General features: G+C 36.9%; 1 protein-coding gene across 1 annotated transcript; it reads right to left on the minus strand.

The window, feature by feature from the left end:
* Nucleotides 1-16,338: 16,338 nt before the first annotated feature.
* On the minus strand, nt 16,339-16,911 carry LOC137655996 (protein GVQW3-like). Its single transcript, XM_068390191.1, has one exon. It carries the CDS (start codon nt 16,909-16,911, stop codon nt 16,339-16,341), a length of 573 nt encoding a protein of 190 aa, XP_068246292.1.
* Nucleotides 16,912-19,464: the final 2,553 nt, after the last annotated feature.

Consider the following 19,464-nt stretch of genomic DNA (forward strand, 5'->3'; position numbering starts at 1 on the left):
GAATGCTGAGATATTTGCTTATTTTATATATTCTAATTAATTTTTAATATGAGATTCATATCTATGTATGTTTTCAATTGTAGTACTTTTTCATAAACGCTTTGTAGCTTTAAATAACTTTATGATCAAAGAGCGTGATTAAGATTTACAAAATATTTTCATGGATACAGATGCACTCGCAGACTTGAATTAATGACATCTCACCTTGCAATATAGAATTAGATACTTAAAACACAAAATATTAATTTTTAGCAAAATGGACCGAATCGTAAAATATATAGCGTCATAAAACAAACTCTTAGGCAGATTTGCCTATATCTGTTTATCCACCATAAGACCATACCTTATCTATTATGGTATATGTGTAACAAAAACTTATGGTTGAAATAGTAATGACACCATGAACAAAAAATGCATTGGCTGAGTGGAGAGCTGTAAATAGAAGATTGTTACTTGCAAGGTTTAAATTAAAACGGTGCAATATGAATATTATAGATTGCTATGCACCAATAAATGATTCCCCTGAAGAAAATAAAGACGAATCATATGAAGAACTGTTGTGAGATTTCCAGAAAAAATAAGAAAATTGTGATTGGCGACTTCATTGCTAAAGTTGGGAGGAATAATCAAGGTACTTTATACGCGCTCGTACACCAAGAAATGATTGTAGAGAATATTTAGACAGGAAAGCAGATGAGATTCACAAAACTATGGATTCTAAAGGTGGCTTTGGTGTAAGAATCGCTCATAGAATTATGAATGAAATTTTAGTGAGGTTAAAGATGAAGAAGTATATAAGCATTAAAAAGAGAGATGGGTATGTTATAACAACAGAAGGTGAAGGGAGACAACGTTAGATGGAACAGTTTAGTGAGGTCACGAATAGGAGACACGGAGGGAATAGTTTTATTGCCATACCGGATGCTGAGAAAGGCCGTGATGTGCCCATGAATGAACTCAGTATGTTTGAAGTCGAAGATATAATTAAGAAAAATTGTGACGATGAAGAGGCAAAACATGATGAATAGGAGTTAGGAGCATTTGTGGGGATCACAAAAACGGAGACTGGACTGGTTGCACTAGCTACGGAGGCATCATACTTAACGTCCATTGATATGAAAATATATAGTATGCTTATTCTAGAGACTAGAGAAAAAAAATTGATGAAAGTTGAGAGATGAAAAAACAGGATTTAGAAAAGGTAAACGTTGTAACGCCAATATTTCTATTTTAAGACGTGTTGTACAGAAGTGTAGAATATAGAAATTCCATTTTGATTGCATTTGTGGAAGATGAAAATATGTAATTTTGATTAAGTTTATTCTCTGGCATAGATAGTGCAAAGTTGATATAAGTGGAGCCCTATCAAATGAATTTCCAGTGAACAGCAGAGTACTCCGAGGGAATCCATTGTAACCTATGTTGTTTATCCTCCTCATGTGTCGAACAGTTGGAGATGGGGAAGAATTGAACTGAATTGGTAATAGAAAATTAGCTGACCTATATTATACTGATGAGGCAGTCCTTATTAGCAGAATACTAAAAGATTTTCAATGATAGTTTATCAAAATGCATGAAATATCACAGGAGGTTGAACTCAAGATAAATAGAAGAAAGACAAAGATGATTAAAATAGAATATGCAATGGAAAATGAAATATAATTGGAAGAACAAAGGACTAATGAGGTAAAAAGGCTGCAAGCATTTCCATTGGATGTAAAGTATCCTCTTCAAGAATGTGCCTTGAAATATATCGGGCATAGTTCCAATGCATTGCTGCAAATAAGTAAAGGACCATTTGTTTCAGGGCATGCGTACGAAGAAGCCAGTCACCTTCATGTTATGCCTAGATGAACAGGTGTTTTATAATTAATTTAAAGGTATATATATATATATATATATATATATATATATATATATATATATATATATATATATATATATATATATATATATATATATATATATATATATATATATGTATTGTAGTATAAATAAGTAATTCTATTTTGAATAGTTCGGGAAAGAGATTGATTAGACAATTGTCCAAATGCCAGTTAACTACTTGTTCCCCATTTATTGGCAGGAACGAAGGTTTCGGAGGTCACATCACAGCAACGAGAGTTATGGTCCGGAGTGAGAAAGTGTCTGTCTTCAAGGAAGATACATTGTTGGATCCAGTGATTCGCCGTTGAGTTGGAGCAATCAATTCCGTTCCCATCTGATGGTTGTGGCTGTATGAGAAGCAGCGTTGGCCCTCTCGAGTTAGGTTGGTGTGGCCTGTTTAGATGTGGGAATTTCAGGAGTGTGGCTTCATTCCTGGATTGTGATTTCCAGGTGTATCTTCGTATGGGTGGCTGAAGAAAAACCTCTCGCTCAAGAAATTGTTTTCGAATACTCGCTATTCACTCGAAGACCTCTAGAACTGCTTGTTTGAATGTCAGCTACGTTTTGTTTTATTATATCTATTAATCTGTTTTCCATGAATATTACCTGCGTGCAAGTGTTTGTTATTTAAGCATAATAAAAGTGCTTTGAAGTGTTGTTTCGTGTGTAATTCACCTCCTCATAATTAAACCTGTTTTTAAATGTGTTTTGGTAGTTCATGATGTGGATATAACAATATATATATATATATATATATATATATATATATATATATATATATATATATATATATATATATATATATATATATATATATATATATATATATATATATATATATATATATATATATATATATATATATATATATATATATATATATATATATATATATATATATATATATATATATATATATATATATATATATATATATATATATATTTGATACATTAATATCTGGGTTCTGTTAACGATATCGGGATCTGAGTCACAGGCAAAGTCACACAAAGACAATAGCTTCTGACCAGACGAGAATCGAACCCTGGTCCAGGAGACGTGTATGAACAGTGACATGCCACGTGGACAATTTGTATGTCACTTTGTGTGATTTTGCCTGGGGTCCTGATCACGAGGTCATTAAAAGAATCCAGACATTAATCTATCAAAAAAATATGCCTTATTTGAATATATGTGTATATGTATATGTATATGTAAATGTATAACGGATATTGAGCGAAGTGAAAAATCTATTTTTGGGTGAGGTAGCCATGTCGTCCTGATGGAAGTTCCTAAAGGGTATCTTCCTAGGGTATATTTGACTACAGTGATATTCCCAGAGAATTTTACCTTAAAGTATCCAGAATTCTAACTCCTGCAGCAAATATCCCTAAATAAATCTTACAGGGATATCGCATAATATCAGAGGACATATTCTTGACACGCCACATAGCTATCTTCACCCCGAACAGTATTAACGCTTCGAGGGGTACAGTGACAAGAAACTAAAAACGAGAATGAAAAGAGAGCTGTTCATAAGGCATCTCTCCTATTCCGTTTCCAGTGTGTGTATGACGAAGACGGCAGCGCCATCTTTATTCCTTGTAGCGATACACCAAGTGCTACAGATACTGTATTATAGGGAGGGGTCAATAAGCCCTTTTTACAATAAAAGGAAGGGTGGGTCCATCAGGACGACATGGCTACCTCACCCAAAAATAGATTTTTCGCTTTCCTCAAAATCCGTTTTTTGGGCTCAGGCCATATTGTCCTGATGGAAGTTTACCAGAGCTTTACTGTATCTGTGGATTCTCAACCGGTGCCATACCCTTAGGAAAGTATTTTCCTGGTCCGTCTAGACCTAGAGACCTATGATGTTACCGTCATACATCATTTCATCTAAGCATGAACTATGTTATTGCTTCCTGCCCGCTACAGGGAAGAGTCAAACTAGACTCTGGAAAAAGTCTGGAGAAGTACATATTACCTATGGATGACAAAATGACAAGCCTGTATAGTGGTCTCACCCTATACATTATGAAGCAAAGTTTGTATAAGAGTCACCAATGTCAGTATGAATTACTGACATCTCCCCCAGTGTGTTTACTCTTATTAAAGTATCGGACAACAGTTGTATCCTTATAGGAACAAATTTTATATCTCCACCATCACCCCTTAGGGCACAACATTAATCCTTCCTAAGGAAGGGTTAAAGCGAGTGAATGTTTGCTTGAAGAGAGGAACAATCTTAAAGGACATTCCATGTTAAAATTATCCATATTTTAAAATTAATGCTCCATACATTTCTAATAAATGAGTGTGGGCGAATAAGACGCAAAGTTCACTATGAACTAGTTTATTGAAAATTAATAAACATATAGATCAGTCAACATTTATAAAATTTATAAAATGTGGATGATATCCATAAAAGCCTAAAGAAAACAGTAAACAGAAAATATTGTTTCGTCTAAGAAAGGAAACAGATTTGCCACTTTAATCGAGTTATTAATAATGTTGATACAGTCTGTATTACTGTTTATTCACACTGGCGTAAAAAAACGCTTGGCACATGTGTCCGTATTATGCTTAGTTCACCAAAGTCAATGGAACAGTTCGTAAGGACACGTTAGTGGCCTATCACTCAGTTTGTAGTAACAGTCTCTGACTACACACCCACCCTTAATTAATCGTCCCAAATTAATTTCACTGTTCCTCGCAGATTTAAACAGCAGGTTTAAGAATTCTACCTGCTGCTACCACAGACCTCTTGAGTTGCTCCACTTGCTTTGCATAGTGCATAAAGAACACCTTGGATGACTACCAGCCGGTATACGAACGAAGATGTTCAAAGTCCATATAATTAAAGAAATTTATGGAAGAGGCAACTTTCCTCGGATCATGACTTGCGGGTATACTGCCTGGATCTGCTCTGGGAATAACATAGGTGAGTTTCGCCCTTAGTTGTTTCAGAGATAAATTTGAACCCGAGGTTTCTCCTCTGAACAGCTGTCCTCCCTTAAAGTCTTAAGTTCTATGAAGATAGACCTTTATGTACTCCACTGGACATAGAGATGCATCTTCCTTCAGAGGGCAGATTCTCTAGGAACCCCACCTGTTGGTGGGTAGCTCATTCTTGGTAAGAAACGTTGGGTCTGGAAGTAGATTCAGTTCTCCCTCTAAGAATTGGACCTGGCATTCCTCTCTAAAGAGAGCCACTATTTCACTAACTCTGGCCCCCAAAGCGAGTGCAAACAGAAATATGACTTTTTAAGTCAAATCCTTCTAAGCGCACTCCTCATTGTTCATTGTTTAGGCAAAATGAAGAATCTTATCTAGTGACCATGAAATGGTATTGGAGGCACTGAAGGACTAAGCTTAGCACAGGCCTTCAGAATTCATTAAGAACGTCATTAGAAAGGTCTTGTCAAGGCAGACTTGCACATTGATATTGTGTTGGCTGCTAAACCCTGGTCATGAAGGTGAATGAAGAATGATAAACAGAAATCTGTCGAGATTTCTTTTGGTTTCTTTGCCTTGACAAAGGACACCCGCTTCTTCCATGATGCCTCATACTGTCTTCTGGTTTCCTCCAAAAAGTCTATACTGTCTCTTGATACCCCAAATCTTTTTCTCATTGCTAAGGAGAGAAAATCATGAGATGCAGCTTCCGGGTTTTCTGTGATGAAGCAAAGACAGTCGACTTCTGTACTCGCTGAGACAGGGTTGGATCCGGTAGCGATACAAACTTCAGTCGTAGTTCCAATGCCAGAGGGAACTGCACGCTGTTTGACCACTTGTGGGCCACTATTGCCGCTTTCCCTTTGAGGAATCTCAGTTTGTCGAGGACCTTCAAAAGGAGATTGTGCGGAGGGAACAGGTAAATCCTGGACCATCTGTTTCAGTCTAGGGACAAAGCGTCCACTGCCTCTGCTAGCGGATCCTCGTATGGGGACACATAACGATGTATTTTCTTGTTGTCTTTCGTCGCAAAGAGGTCTATCTGCAGTTCCGGGACTTGACTCAAGATTAAGGAGAACGATCTTGTGTCTAGGGACCATTCTGACTCTATTGGTGTAAACCTGGATAGAGCGTCTGCTGTCACGTTGCGGAACCCTTGAATGTGAATGCTGACAGGTGCCATTTCTTTCTTTCCGCCAAACGGAATATGGCTAACATCACGTGGTTGATTTGAGGTGACCTCGACCCTTGTCGATTCAGGCATATCACTATCACCTCTCTGCCTAGAACCAATCTTATGTGGGTCGAGTGGTGAGGAGATACTTTCTTTAGTGTCAGAAGCACTGCCATGGCAGTTGATGTGAAATGACTTGAAACGATTGGACCAAGCTCCTTGGACTCTCATCTGATGAGAGTGGCCTCCCCAGCCTTCCTTTGAAGCGTCTGTGTGGGTAGTAACTGACGGGGGAGGAGTTTGAAGAAGTATTGATTTCTTCAGTTGCTTGGCTTTGGACCACGGCTTGAGAAGCATTCACAGTCGAGTCGGTAGTGATCTCATTAGATCTCTTTGCGTGTTTGATGCGTATTATCTCCAGACTCCTGTTGCATCCTTTAGCAGTGCTCTTAGCACTGGATCTGTTATCGAAGCAAACTGTAGAGAGCCCAGCACTTTCTCATGTTCGCGTCTTGATATCCGTTTGGATTTTAGTAATCTCTTGACATATCCTGCTATTTCTTTCCTCTTCTTCCAAGGAATGGAAAGTCGATGTGACTCCAAATTCCAGTGGATTCCCAACCACTGAAATTTTTGAGCTGGAGATATTCGAGACTTTTTGATGTTGATTTTGAATCCCAGATGTTCCAGGAACTTGATCACTATCTTGGAGGCTTGCATGCATTCTGTCCTGGATGCTGCCCACACCAGCCAGTCGTCCAAGTAGGCCACTACTTGGATTCCCTTTAGGCGTAATTGATGGACAAGTCCAGAATGACTCTGAGTTTTTCTGAGTCCTTCTTTGGAACACAAAACAGCCTTCCTTGGAACTTGATGGACTTAACTTTTCGGATTACTCTTTTCTCTAAGAGTTTTTCGGACAAATTCTTCCAAGTGTTGGAAGAACTAAGGAAATTGAGGTGGAGGACTGCTCCAGCTCCAACCTAGTCCATTCTTTATTAGGCTGTGGGCCCAGGGATCGAAGGTCCAACGATCACTAAATAGATGTAGTCTCCCTCCTACTGGAAGCGTCTCACTTCTGCTGTTGTGGACTTGAGGCCTTGCCTCCTTGACCGTGTCCTACCCTGAATCCCCTTCTCCTTGAAGGGTGTCTAGAAGAACCTCTGGCTGTTCCTCTAGCTTTTGAGTGAAAGGAAGAAGTCTGCCTTTCAAAAGTTGGGATAAAAACCGGCGACTGTGTCGCCACTTGTTGAGGTACCAACTGGTACGTGGTTGAAGGTTGTGCCACTATCTGAGGCACCGCTGTCGCAGGAAGTTTCTGTTGTGGCTGTCGGTAGGGCTTAGCCGGCCGAGAGGATAGCCTAGGCCTTTTTGTCTTCTTCTTGGGTTGGGGACCCTCATTTGGAGAAGACTTTCTCTTAAAATTTAAACCCCACTTTTGGAGAAGGTTCCTATTCTCCGTGGCGGCCTTGTCTACTACCTCTTTAACCACTTCGTTGGGAAAGAGGTCTTTACCCCAGATGCAAGAGGAGATCAGCTTCCTCGGCTCGTGCCTCACTGCTGATGAGGGAAACACGAACTCTCTACAGGCTCTCCTAGCTTTAATAAAGCTATAGAGATCCTTCGTAACTGTGGCCAGATGGGTTTTGGCCACTACCATGAACATGTCCTGGTTCTTGGGGTCACTTGCCATCAATTCTAACGACATCAATGCCGCAAGTCTTTCTTTCGTCTCTTGCTCTCTGCGCAAGAGAAACTCCGACAGCTTAGGAAGTTCCTCACCAAACTGACGTTTGGCAAAATCAGCTTCCAGCTTCCCGACTGAGAAGGTAAGGTGGACGTCCTTCCAGTCTTTTCGTCGAAGGGTAAGGTCAGGGATAACGGCTTGCATTCCTCCAAGGAGGGTCATGGTTTCCCTGCCTCCGCCGCCTTCAAGGCTTCCTTATATCCCTTTTCCATGAAGGGAAAGGCTCTGGTTGGAGAGGCCACAAAGGAGGGAAGCTTCTTACTCAAGGCTGGCACCTTTGAGTTTGTGAAGCCCCTCTCTTTCATCGAATTCGCTAGTAACGCCTGTGCTTTACTATGGTCAAGAACTATGACCTCCTTCGGGTCCGTCTCCTCCTTTGAGGCTGGCTCCTTCCTAAGACAGACATAGCAGTCCGGGTTAGAGTCTTTGTTGGGCCAAAATTCCACATCTTCCAGGGGAATTGAGCCCACCTTCTCCGATATAACAATCTTCCCGGTTGTCATTGGCATGTGTTCGGCATACCTCCAAGGATTGTTATCCCAGCACAAAGGAAGATCCTTCATGTTGAGTCGCTTCTGGGGCCCACGTGATGCTGCAAGTCTACATATCTCCAGTTTCATCGCAGCTTCCTTTCATCTTTCTTCTTTTGTATTTGTTGAATCATCTCAACAATAGAAGAAAGGGTCCTTCCTAGATCACCTGGGATAGCAGACGATGTAGTGGGAACAGGTTCTGGGGTCGGAACCGATGTAACCGACACCTCGTCGATTTCTTCCTCTTCTGTTTCTGAAGCCTGGGTCAGCTCCTCCTCCTGACCTTCTCCCAGAAGGTCCTTTTCTGTATAATCCGACACTTCTGACATTCTATCGTCCAATTGGATGTCTTGAAGGGCGGCCGAGACTTCAGAATCTACCGGATTCTGGACAGTTGGTATCTCCTCCTGAGACTGAGGGATGACTGCATCAGCCAATGTCTTAGGGAAAAGGTAGGCCCTCATCTTCTCGTTTGGAAGGTAGGGGCCTGAAGTGTTTTTTTCTGAAAATCCCTCACCCAGGTTTGCAACTTTTCCCTAGCAGCATCCCTTGACTCCGCCGACTTAGAGGTGGCAAATGCCTTGGTAATCAGGTTAGAACATATGGTACATACCTGAGGGTCCCAATACCGGAGATCACCTTTAGAGGCTGCGCATATTGCGTGCCTCCTGCATAACTCATGTCCACCGAAGTTCTTGCTGCGGACATTGCGGAACATACTCCCGCACTTCGTATGGTCCTCCTGTAAAGAGAAGAAAATCCATGAGTATCAAGAGAAGGCTTTTCACTTATTATTAACACGTTGACTGCGATATGCTCCACATATGGTTCACAGGGGACTCTCTGAATGAGTGATGTATACACTATGTGGTACACAGGCTAAGAATTATATATTTTTTTCAAGTATCCAAATTTCATCAAAATGGGCTTTTTTTACCAAAATAATATTGTAATATATTGGAAATAAATTAAAATAAACTAAAACAATAACTAAACACTTTATTTGTTACTGAAAATAATCTTCACATGCTGGGAAAAAGAGCATATTTTTTTTTTAATTCTTTCTTTCTTTCAGTAAAAAAAATATTAAACATTTATCATTAGATCAATAAAAATGCTATACTTTTAACCCTAAATTATATTTATATAAATTCAATAGAAAAATAAATCAGTTTGGTAAACATTTTACTTTTGAAAAAAAAATAGTGTCCCTTTCTTGGTGAAAAAATATCCAAATATGATGAAGGAAATCATATAGTATTTAGAGTACAAGTATGAAATTAACATTTTTTTCTGTTTTGCTTTTACATAAGAAAAATCAATAAAATACACAAATTTATATTCTTCAAACTTGATGTTTCAAGTTGAAACAACTGAGACAAAGGAAAGGTTTACCCTCACAATTCTCACATTATGTGTTTACTCTTCGTGCTTTCTTTGGAGCTACAGAACTTCCTTTATTTTGTGAGAGTATCTCATAACAGGAACGACAAAGCCTTCTTGTCTTGGCTTTTGGGCCAGTAGCTTCAGTCAGGGAATGTTTTCTGAATGCATATGTACACTTTTGTGTATATACAGTGAGTATATATACATTATAAAGGAATAAGTAGAAATGACAGGGAAAGTAATACTTACATACATACATATACATACACACACACGCACACATACACACACACACACACACACACACACACACATATATATATATATATATATATATATATATATATATATATATGCGGAAGAACCACAGGGAAAATGAAAATACGAAATATACGCTTAAGTCCTGACTAGTTTCGTGATACTTCTTCAGACGACTGATTTATTGAGAGAGGTTTCTTTACATTTTATAGGGAAAGTAAATGTACGAACATACATATAGAGATTTAGAGAACAATGACACTCCCTTACCAGCTACCTGGGCTTGAGTCAGGTGTTAAGTGGGCAGAGACCCAAGCTCATTAGACACCTGCCAAAAAGGGTCATTTCTGGTGGGAGGTAAATTCTTGTTTTTTTACTTTAAGTACAGTTTATTTATATGAAAACATGGTAGCCTTATCTATATAAATACATAAGCAAAACATACACATACATACATATATATACATACATATACATATATATATATATATATATATATATATATATATATATATATATATATATGTATATATATATATATATATATATATATATATATATATATATATATATATATATATATATATATATATATATATATATATATATATATGTATATATATATATATATATATATATATATATATATATATATATATATATATATATATATATATATACATATATATATATATATGATAAATTTTGCACATTTAGACGTGTTTTTCATATTCAAATAAGCCATATATATTTTTGATACATTAATGTCTGGATTCTCTTAACAACCTTGGGATCAGAGCCCCAGGCAAAATCACACAAAGACAAGAGCTTGTGTCCGGCCGGGAATCGAACCCTGGTCGGCAAGCTTGTATAGACAGTGACTAAACCACTTGGCCACGAAGAAAGATAAAAGTCAATGACAATTCTACTGTACTTATACCTGTCGAATTCAGGTGTTTTGTACTTAGAATTGAAATCAACCCATCTTTACCATCGTAGCTAATTGGTAGTTTGTTACTTGGCATTCGATTAATGATAAATTTTGCACATTTAGACGTGTTTTTCATATTCAAATAAGCCATATATATTTTTGATATATTAATGTCTGGATTCTCTTAACGACCTCGGGATCAGAGCCCCAGGCGAAATCACACAAAGACAAGAGCTATGTTTTTAAGAGCATTTCGAGTCTGCAGCCCTGAATATATTGATGATGAAATAAATGAGATTAGAGCAAAAGGTAAAAAACTAAAGTATCCTGAAATTGTGTTAGATGATGCCCTAAGAACAGCAAAAAAGACCTTTTTCGGTAACGATAACAGAGAAAAACTACAAAACACAAAATTTTCTTGTACTACCTTATTGTAATTCTTTAAAAGAAATTCCCCAACTGTTGAAAAATTTCAATGTAAATGTAGCATTTTAGAGTAAAAATACAATAAAAACAGCCTTAATAAAGAATTCTCCTGACATTACCAAGGGATGTGTATATCGTATTCCATGCAATGATTGTGAAAAATACTATATTGGTCAAACTGGTAAAGCCCTAGAAAAGAGAATTGAACAACATAAGAAAAGTGTCAGATATGCTCAAAATAATAATGCACTCTTTGCTCACGTTAGATATAAAAATCACACTATTAAATGGTCAGGTGCAAAGAAATTGGTTCATTCAAATAACTTAGTGGAAAGAAACATCATAGAGTTCAGTTTCATAAAAGAAACCTTTGAAAACAATTTGAATATTGGTCATGGAATGTATAAATTCGACGCCTTTATATGTAAATAGATTTGTAAGCCATATAAAAAACATTAACCACTTAATGTAGAATTGAATGTATTGTGAATAATTAACGTCGCTGTGAAATTAATATTTAGACCTAAGCTGCCATTCATTAAAGGGTATAATTATTTTTATATAGTATGCATAAGTACATTGGGACTATATAGTGTTATGCTAGATATATGTATTGATATATACATGATTATATGTTTATGATATTAATGTTGTATGTATATAAATGTATATATACATATATATGTATATATATATATATATATATATATATATATATATATATATATATATATATATATATATATATATATATATATATATATATATATATATATATATATATATATATATGTATGTTTTGCTTATGTATTTATATAGATAAGGCTACCGTGTTTTCATATAAATAAACTGTACTGAAAGTAAAAAAACAAGAATTTACCCGCCTCCAGAAATGACCCTCTTTGGCCGGTGTCTAATGAGCTTGGGTCTCCGCCCACTTAACACCTGACTCAAGCCCAGGTAGCTGGTAAGGGAGTGTTATTGTTCTCTAAATCTCTATATGTATGTTCGTACGTTTAATTTCCCTATAAAATGTAAAGAAACCTCTCTGAATAAATCAGTTCTCTGAAGAAGTATCACGAAACTAGTCAGGACTTAAGGTATATTTTGTATTTTCATTTTCCCTGTCGCTCTTCTGCATTTGAACATCACGTTTTCCTGTGATTTTTACACACACACACACACACACACACATATATATATATATATATATATATATATATATATATATATATATATATATATATATATATATATTTATATGCATACATATAAACAGTAAATATACATACATACATATGGTACTAAAATGAAGGCAAGAATTCAATTATTTTCTGGGATGTTAATTTTTCATCATATTGGGACAATGGGTAATTTGTATATCAGTCTGTATATGCAAGTATACATATATATATATATATATATATATATATATATATATATATATATATATATATATATATATATATATATATATATATATATATATATATATAAACTACCCATTTTGTGTGTGTATGTGTGTCATTCCTTTTTCTGTTACTCCCTTTATCTTATTTTCTGAGCGATATGCACCATAACTGAACATCCAAAGTGTGACCATATTCGGCACACAACGCCAGCAGAACTATCTCTAATCGTTTTGGGCTACATGAGCCATATATGACCACATCTATTATGTCCATATTAGGTACACAACGCCTCTAATGAAGACTTTTGTTATGTCAGGCGAAGTGTACCACATAAATTCACGCTTTTTACACTGGCTGAGCACTAGGCTTACCTTACGGATACACCATAACAATTCTCACGTCAATAGCTAGCTGGTTACTGATTTTAATTGAGGTTAAAGAGAAAGCCCATTGGGCCGTTTCACAGCATTGCCAATCGCAGTCAACGTGTTAATACATGTAGCTTATACAGTAAAGCTAGAAAGGAAAGAAGGAGAGACACATACTTGTATTTCCTGCCCAGCCAATTGCTGTAACCTCCCAAGATATTAAAACTAAGGTTAATTTTTATTCTAGAATACCTTATATATTTTTCTAAGCAGAAAGTTAGGGTGTAGCTCACACATTGAAATAAAGTTTTAATATACGGGATAGAATGAATATAGAAAGAACTCATTTTCTATACATTGTACGGTCTCAACAAAAGGTTGTACAAGATAACATTAAGTATGTTGGGAGAACTTTAGTGTTACAACAAACTCTGTATTGTAGTTTTATTAATGCAGTGTGTACTTCACCACAAATATAGTAACTACTGTACATCGCATGCTGTCGTGCCGGGTGGCATTTACCCCTGTATAGTTCAAAGGTATGCTACCTTTAACTAATAGGCGGCAGGTCACTGGCTTGCAAATGTGTGCCGGCCGGCAACTGAAAACACTAGCACCCTCCTGCCGGCCACTAATCATAGTGGCCGGCAGATCTCGGGATGTGTTTCTACTGCCGGCAAGCAAAGGTAGCGATACCCATGTCGGCCGGCAGTGACTACGAACCAGAGAACCTCCACCTACCCAGCTGCTGGCCGTTTAAGCCGGCAGCTGGGCTAGAAGTACAATACACTAGCAAAAGAAACAGTATGGATGTAAGGTTATAAGGTGGCATTGCCATATAACCTTTCATCTAGAAAGAATGAACTAATGGAAGGGGAGAATGTAGCATTCAGGCTTCCTATAAATCCATAGCCTGCCAGGCTCTACCAGCAGACACGAAAGGGAGTTCACTCTGCAGAAGAAATACTTGCTATCCTCCTCCATACCGGAACAAAGTTAGGTGTAGTTATTTCGCCAGGCAACGGAGAAAACTCATTCTCCAGCCCGAGAATAACAACACAGGACACTCTGCTAGACCACTAGTAGAAGGAATCATCTTGTACAGAATCCTTCAGATGTGGGCTAGGGAAGCAAAGCTTCCTGTGTCTGCACCTAACCTAGTGAAGGAAACTCATTCTCTATGCTAGAAAGACGCAGGCCACAGACTAGAAACTCTGATGTTCTGCTCCAAACCCAAAAACCAGTCACTCTGGTTACCGGGTCAAGACAGACATATCCTAGTATAGTTATATCTGAATATCATTCAGATAGAACCACTAGGACTAAGCCTAAGGCTTACTCAGAGGGAGAAAGGGATTGAAACTATTCTCCGGAGGAGAAAATAAACAACCGGGGATGTGTGTGAAAGTATACTAAAGCCCCATCGGCTACTAGCCTAGGTGCGGTGAGAATCGATTACCTAAATCACCGAAACTCTCTCGTATACAATCTTGGAGAAGAAAATTCAACAATATCTTACATGTATAAAATATTTGCCTATAGCTTCAATAACATAACACTCAGAAAACTTATATCATGTATGAAAGTACTAGGGCCAGAGGCCTAGGCTACTAAGCCTCGTGAAGGGCAAGATCGGTTACCTAAATCGCCGAACTGAAAACTAACGGCATCATATAAGAATTCCTGGAGGAGCTAAATAGCTAGATTTATTAAAGCATAATAACCGGGAACGTCGTTCTGGCTAACTAAATGACTCATGCATAGCGAGCGACAGCATCCAGGATGCCTCCGGTAGGTAACAGCTCTTGTTTACGTTAATATCACTTTCGATTTCATTCAAAACGACAAGAGCTTACATTTATACAAAGTAAAGATAAGGCCGGAAAAAGCATCATAATGTTGTATAATATCCAAAATTATGAGAGATCACAAGGGAAAACACCGAGTAGTAGAGCTACACGAAAAGGAATAAAGAGGGCGCCACCGCCTTCGTCAGATACACACTGGAAACGGGATAGGAGAGATGCCTTATGAGCGGCTCTCTTTTCGTTCTCGTTTCGGATTCTTGTCACTATATCCCCCTCGAAGCGTTAATACTGTTCGGGGCGAAGATAGCTATGTGACGTGTCAAGAATACGTCCTCTGATTTTATGCGATATCCCTGTGAGATTATTTACGGATACTCGCTCCAGGAGTTAGAATTCTGGATACCTTAAGGTAAAATTCTCTGGGAATATTGCTGTAGTCGAATATACCCTAGGAAGGTACCTTTTAGAAACCTCCATCAGGACGACATGGCCTGAGCCCAAATATATATATATATATATATATATATATATATATATATATATATATATATATATATATATATATATATATGTATGTATATATATATATATATATATATATATATATATATATATATATATATATATATATATATATATATATATATATATATATATATATATATATATATATATATATATATATATACATATATATATATTTATATATATATATATATATATATATATATATATATATATATATATATATATATACATATATATATGTATATATATATGTGTGTGTGTGTGTATATATATATATATATATATATATATATATATATATATATATATATATATATATATATATATATATATATATATATATATATATATATATATGTATATATATATATATATATATATATATATATATATGTATATATATATATATATATATATATATATATATATATATATATATATATATATACACGAAGTATGTTCAATAAGTAATGAGAAAATGTCAGGGGAGACAATATTTATTTTCATAAGCTTATAAAACTGTCTCCTTCAAAATAACGGCCTCTCGCATCTACACACTTCTGCACGCGTCTCTCCCAATCCTGGAAAACCTCTTCAAAGTCCTTCTTCAGTATTCCCTTCAGGTAACTTTCTGACGCCTCTTTCAGCTCCTCTGTTGACAGGAATCTGATTCCCCTGAGGCTGTGTTTTATGCGTGGGAACAGGAAGAAGTCACATGGGGCTAGGTCAGGGCTCTAGGGTGGGTGTTATACCACATTCATTCCCCTGTCGGCCATCCAGGTGGTCACCAGCGTTGACTTGTGGCTTGGGGCATTGTCCTGGTGGAACCACCACTGACCACTCCTCCACTGCAGTTGCCTCTTCTTCCTCATTTTTCCCTGAACCTTTTCAGAACAGTGAGGTAATATTCCTAATTGATGGTTTAACCCTGAGGAACCCATTCAACGTGAATGAGGCCCTGGGAGTCAAAGAAAGGAATGATCATGGCCTTCTCTTGCGACCTGCTCATCTTTGCCTTCTTGGGCCTGGGGGAGGTCGGGTGCTTCCACTGGGCACTCTGATGTTTGCTCTCAGGGTCGTATGTGAACACCCAACTCTCGTCGCAAGTCACTACCTTATTCAGGAAACCTGAATCATCCTCTATCATTTTGAGAATGTCAGTGCAACATTTCACACGAAACTGCTTCTGGTCGTCAGAGAGGAACTTTGGCACGAGCTTGGCACAGACTTTGGGGAGATTCAGATCTTCGGTCAGAACTGTCTCCACTTTGCCAATACTAATACCAACAGCATCAAATATCATCCTCACAGTTATTCGACGGTCTTGCATCACTAACCTTCGCACTTCATTAATGATTTCCTCCTTTTGTGCACTGATCGGTACTCCAGATCTGGGTTCATCCTCAACCTGTTCATTTCGTTCAGAAAATCTGTTAAACCACCGACAGAAACTTGCTTGGCTCATCTGTTTATCCCCATAGGCCTCCTTTAACATTCCATAAGCTTCTTGTTTGGTTTTCTTAAGTTTAACACAAAATTAGATGGCGTAACATTGCTCCTTGTTTCCCTGCATCTTGTCAAGTGTTCACAGATCGGCAAACCGGATCAGACTGGTTCCACCACGTACATCGCTGCACTCAAACTTAGAACGACAGGAAGTTGCCAGTTAGTCATTTTATAGACTATATGTATGTGCATTTCACCATGAAGTAGCAGTTTGATCAAATTATACTTACTGTCTCTCCTGACATTTTCTCATTACTTATTGAACATACCTCGTATATATGTGAGTTTGTGTGTGTGTGTTGTGTGTGTGCATGTGTGTGTATAGATTTGGACATTTGTCATATTTTAATAAACTTTAAAAACAACAGGTCAATTATTTCCAACTGCATTAATATAAACTAGCAATGTCAGCGCTGTTATCTTAAATTTGACTCTGAAAAAAAGTCCCAGTGCTAACAAAGTGGCAGTCACCTGATTTTCTGTCTATGGACCTCTAACAATCCGTTTCTAAAAAAAAATTCTATAAATAATCACTATGATTACGAGAACTTATTACACCAAAACTTCGTTATTTAACTGAACACTTTTAAAACAATATAATAAAATGTGTGCGAGATTGAGAGAGGTGCGGGAGATGGTGGTCTTAAGGCTGGAATTCTCTATCAGTCTAATCAACCCTAGTGTCGCCTTATATATGAAACTTAGCTACTTCCAAAAGATTCCATGAGAGCGAGTTCTGGAAGCGTGTTGGCTGGGCAAGTATTGATCTATAAACCGTATCTCAAGCAACATGATACGAACTCTCTCAGTCAGCTAGCTCTGCCCTGCTTTTATCCCCCCCCCCCCCAAAAAAAAAGATAACATCCTATCAGTAGGTTTTTCCATAGTTTTCCAAAACACATGGCATATTGCGTATTCTCTCAGAAACATGGCACAATACCTCACAAAAATATAAAAGAACATTACATAAGCCCGTATTTCTATCTTGTATGGTCACATAACAATCTCAAACACGTTATGTAAGACTTCGTATCAAAATTATGTGAAATAAAAAAGTTATATCTTATAAATAATGTAAATTTACATATAATGATTTGAATAAAGAATACAATAGAAATAACGATGAAAAGTCTTACATGATTTACATAATAAACTTGAAGAATCTACATAAGAAGAACTCATTTTAAGAGCTGGCGTACCTCTCTTCAATGCACAGATAGAATACAAATTAAATTATTGATAAACTACTGTATTTACTCCTCACTAGATCAGCTTCGTAAGAGTCCAGAAGCATTAAAAAATTCCTTTGTTGTTTAAGTTTAAGTTTTTAGGATGAGCAATAGTATAGAGCCTCACCTTGAGTAGGAGAGACCTGAAAAGGAAAATTTGGTTAGTGGGTATACGTAGTAGAGAAAGGGTGGAATAACCATTCCTAAACCTGGAAAAACTAGAAAAAAATACAAATATATTTTCAGTTATGCATTTTGGTCATCCTGACATCTACATGCCTATCAAATTTAATGTTTGGTTGGGAGTAAGTCCTGAACTTCTTTAAAAAAGAGAAGAGAATTGCAAGTGGAAGGAGAGCTAAAAAGATGTTAAGCAAAGAATTACAAGGTTATGTTACTTTACTTCCAAAGTGGTGTTGATAATTACGTTATCTGGGGGGAGGGTAGCTGCGAAGAAGGACTGAGAATGCATCATCATTAGCAATGATGTGTTTTGCGATTGCTGTCGCTGTTACAGGAATGTTAGAGTTGAAATCATGTCTTAGTCGACTTGTTTCTAGACAGTGCAACAGGTAATGTTGTAGAGGTTCATCTTTCAGTTGCTGACAGTAGTTGCACGGTCTTTCCCATTTCTGCAGTGCTGCTGGCCCCTCGTCATTGTCGATGAAGATTTGCCAGTTACATAGATACCCCAGCCGCAGTCTGCAAATCATGACTGTAACCTGGTGGAGAGTATTTCTTTCAAGAAGATACAGGATTAGATTAGTTGTTACAATGTACCATTTGGCAGATCATGAGCTACCTTGGATGGTTCACCTTACATCGCCTGTATTTTGCATATTGCCAAATACTGTCATAGGATTTTCAGTAAAGGTTGAATCTATTGCAGATTGTCTTGTCCTTGACTGGTAGGGTCATTTATTAGCAACATTAAATGATCACCAAGTATATTTGGACAAAATTCGAAAAACTTCGTGGTGATGGGGTACGATAGACAAATATAGTCCTTATAAATCAAACAAATAGATATTTTCCTGACTGTGAAGACACTTAGATTTAGGCCATATATCGCTACTCCATTCGAATACACGAATACAAACACCCACACATATAATCTAGCCTAAAAACGTTGTTTTCAATTAAAAACTTATAATATTTTTCATCATGCCTACTCGACCAATAATTGCTGAAGAAACTATAACAACGATGTACTATTACATAACCTTCTATTATACATATAAAGTAAAACATGCACAATAACTACGGATGAGAAAATATGCTCCCATCTTTTTAAGTATATCTAAACTACATCT

This window comes from Palaemon carinicauda, chromosome 17 (genome assembly GCF_036898095.1).
Source record: "Palaemon carinicauda isolate YSFRI2023 chromosome 17, ASM3689809v2, whole genome shotgun sequence".
Taxonomy (NCBI): domain Eukaryota; kingdom Metazoa; phylum Arthropoda; class Malacostraca; order Decapoda; family Palaemonidae; genus Palaemon; species Palaemon carinicauda.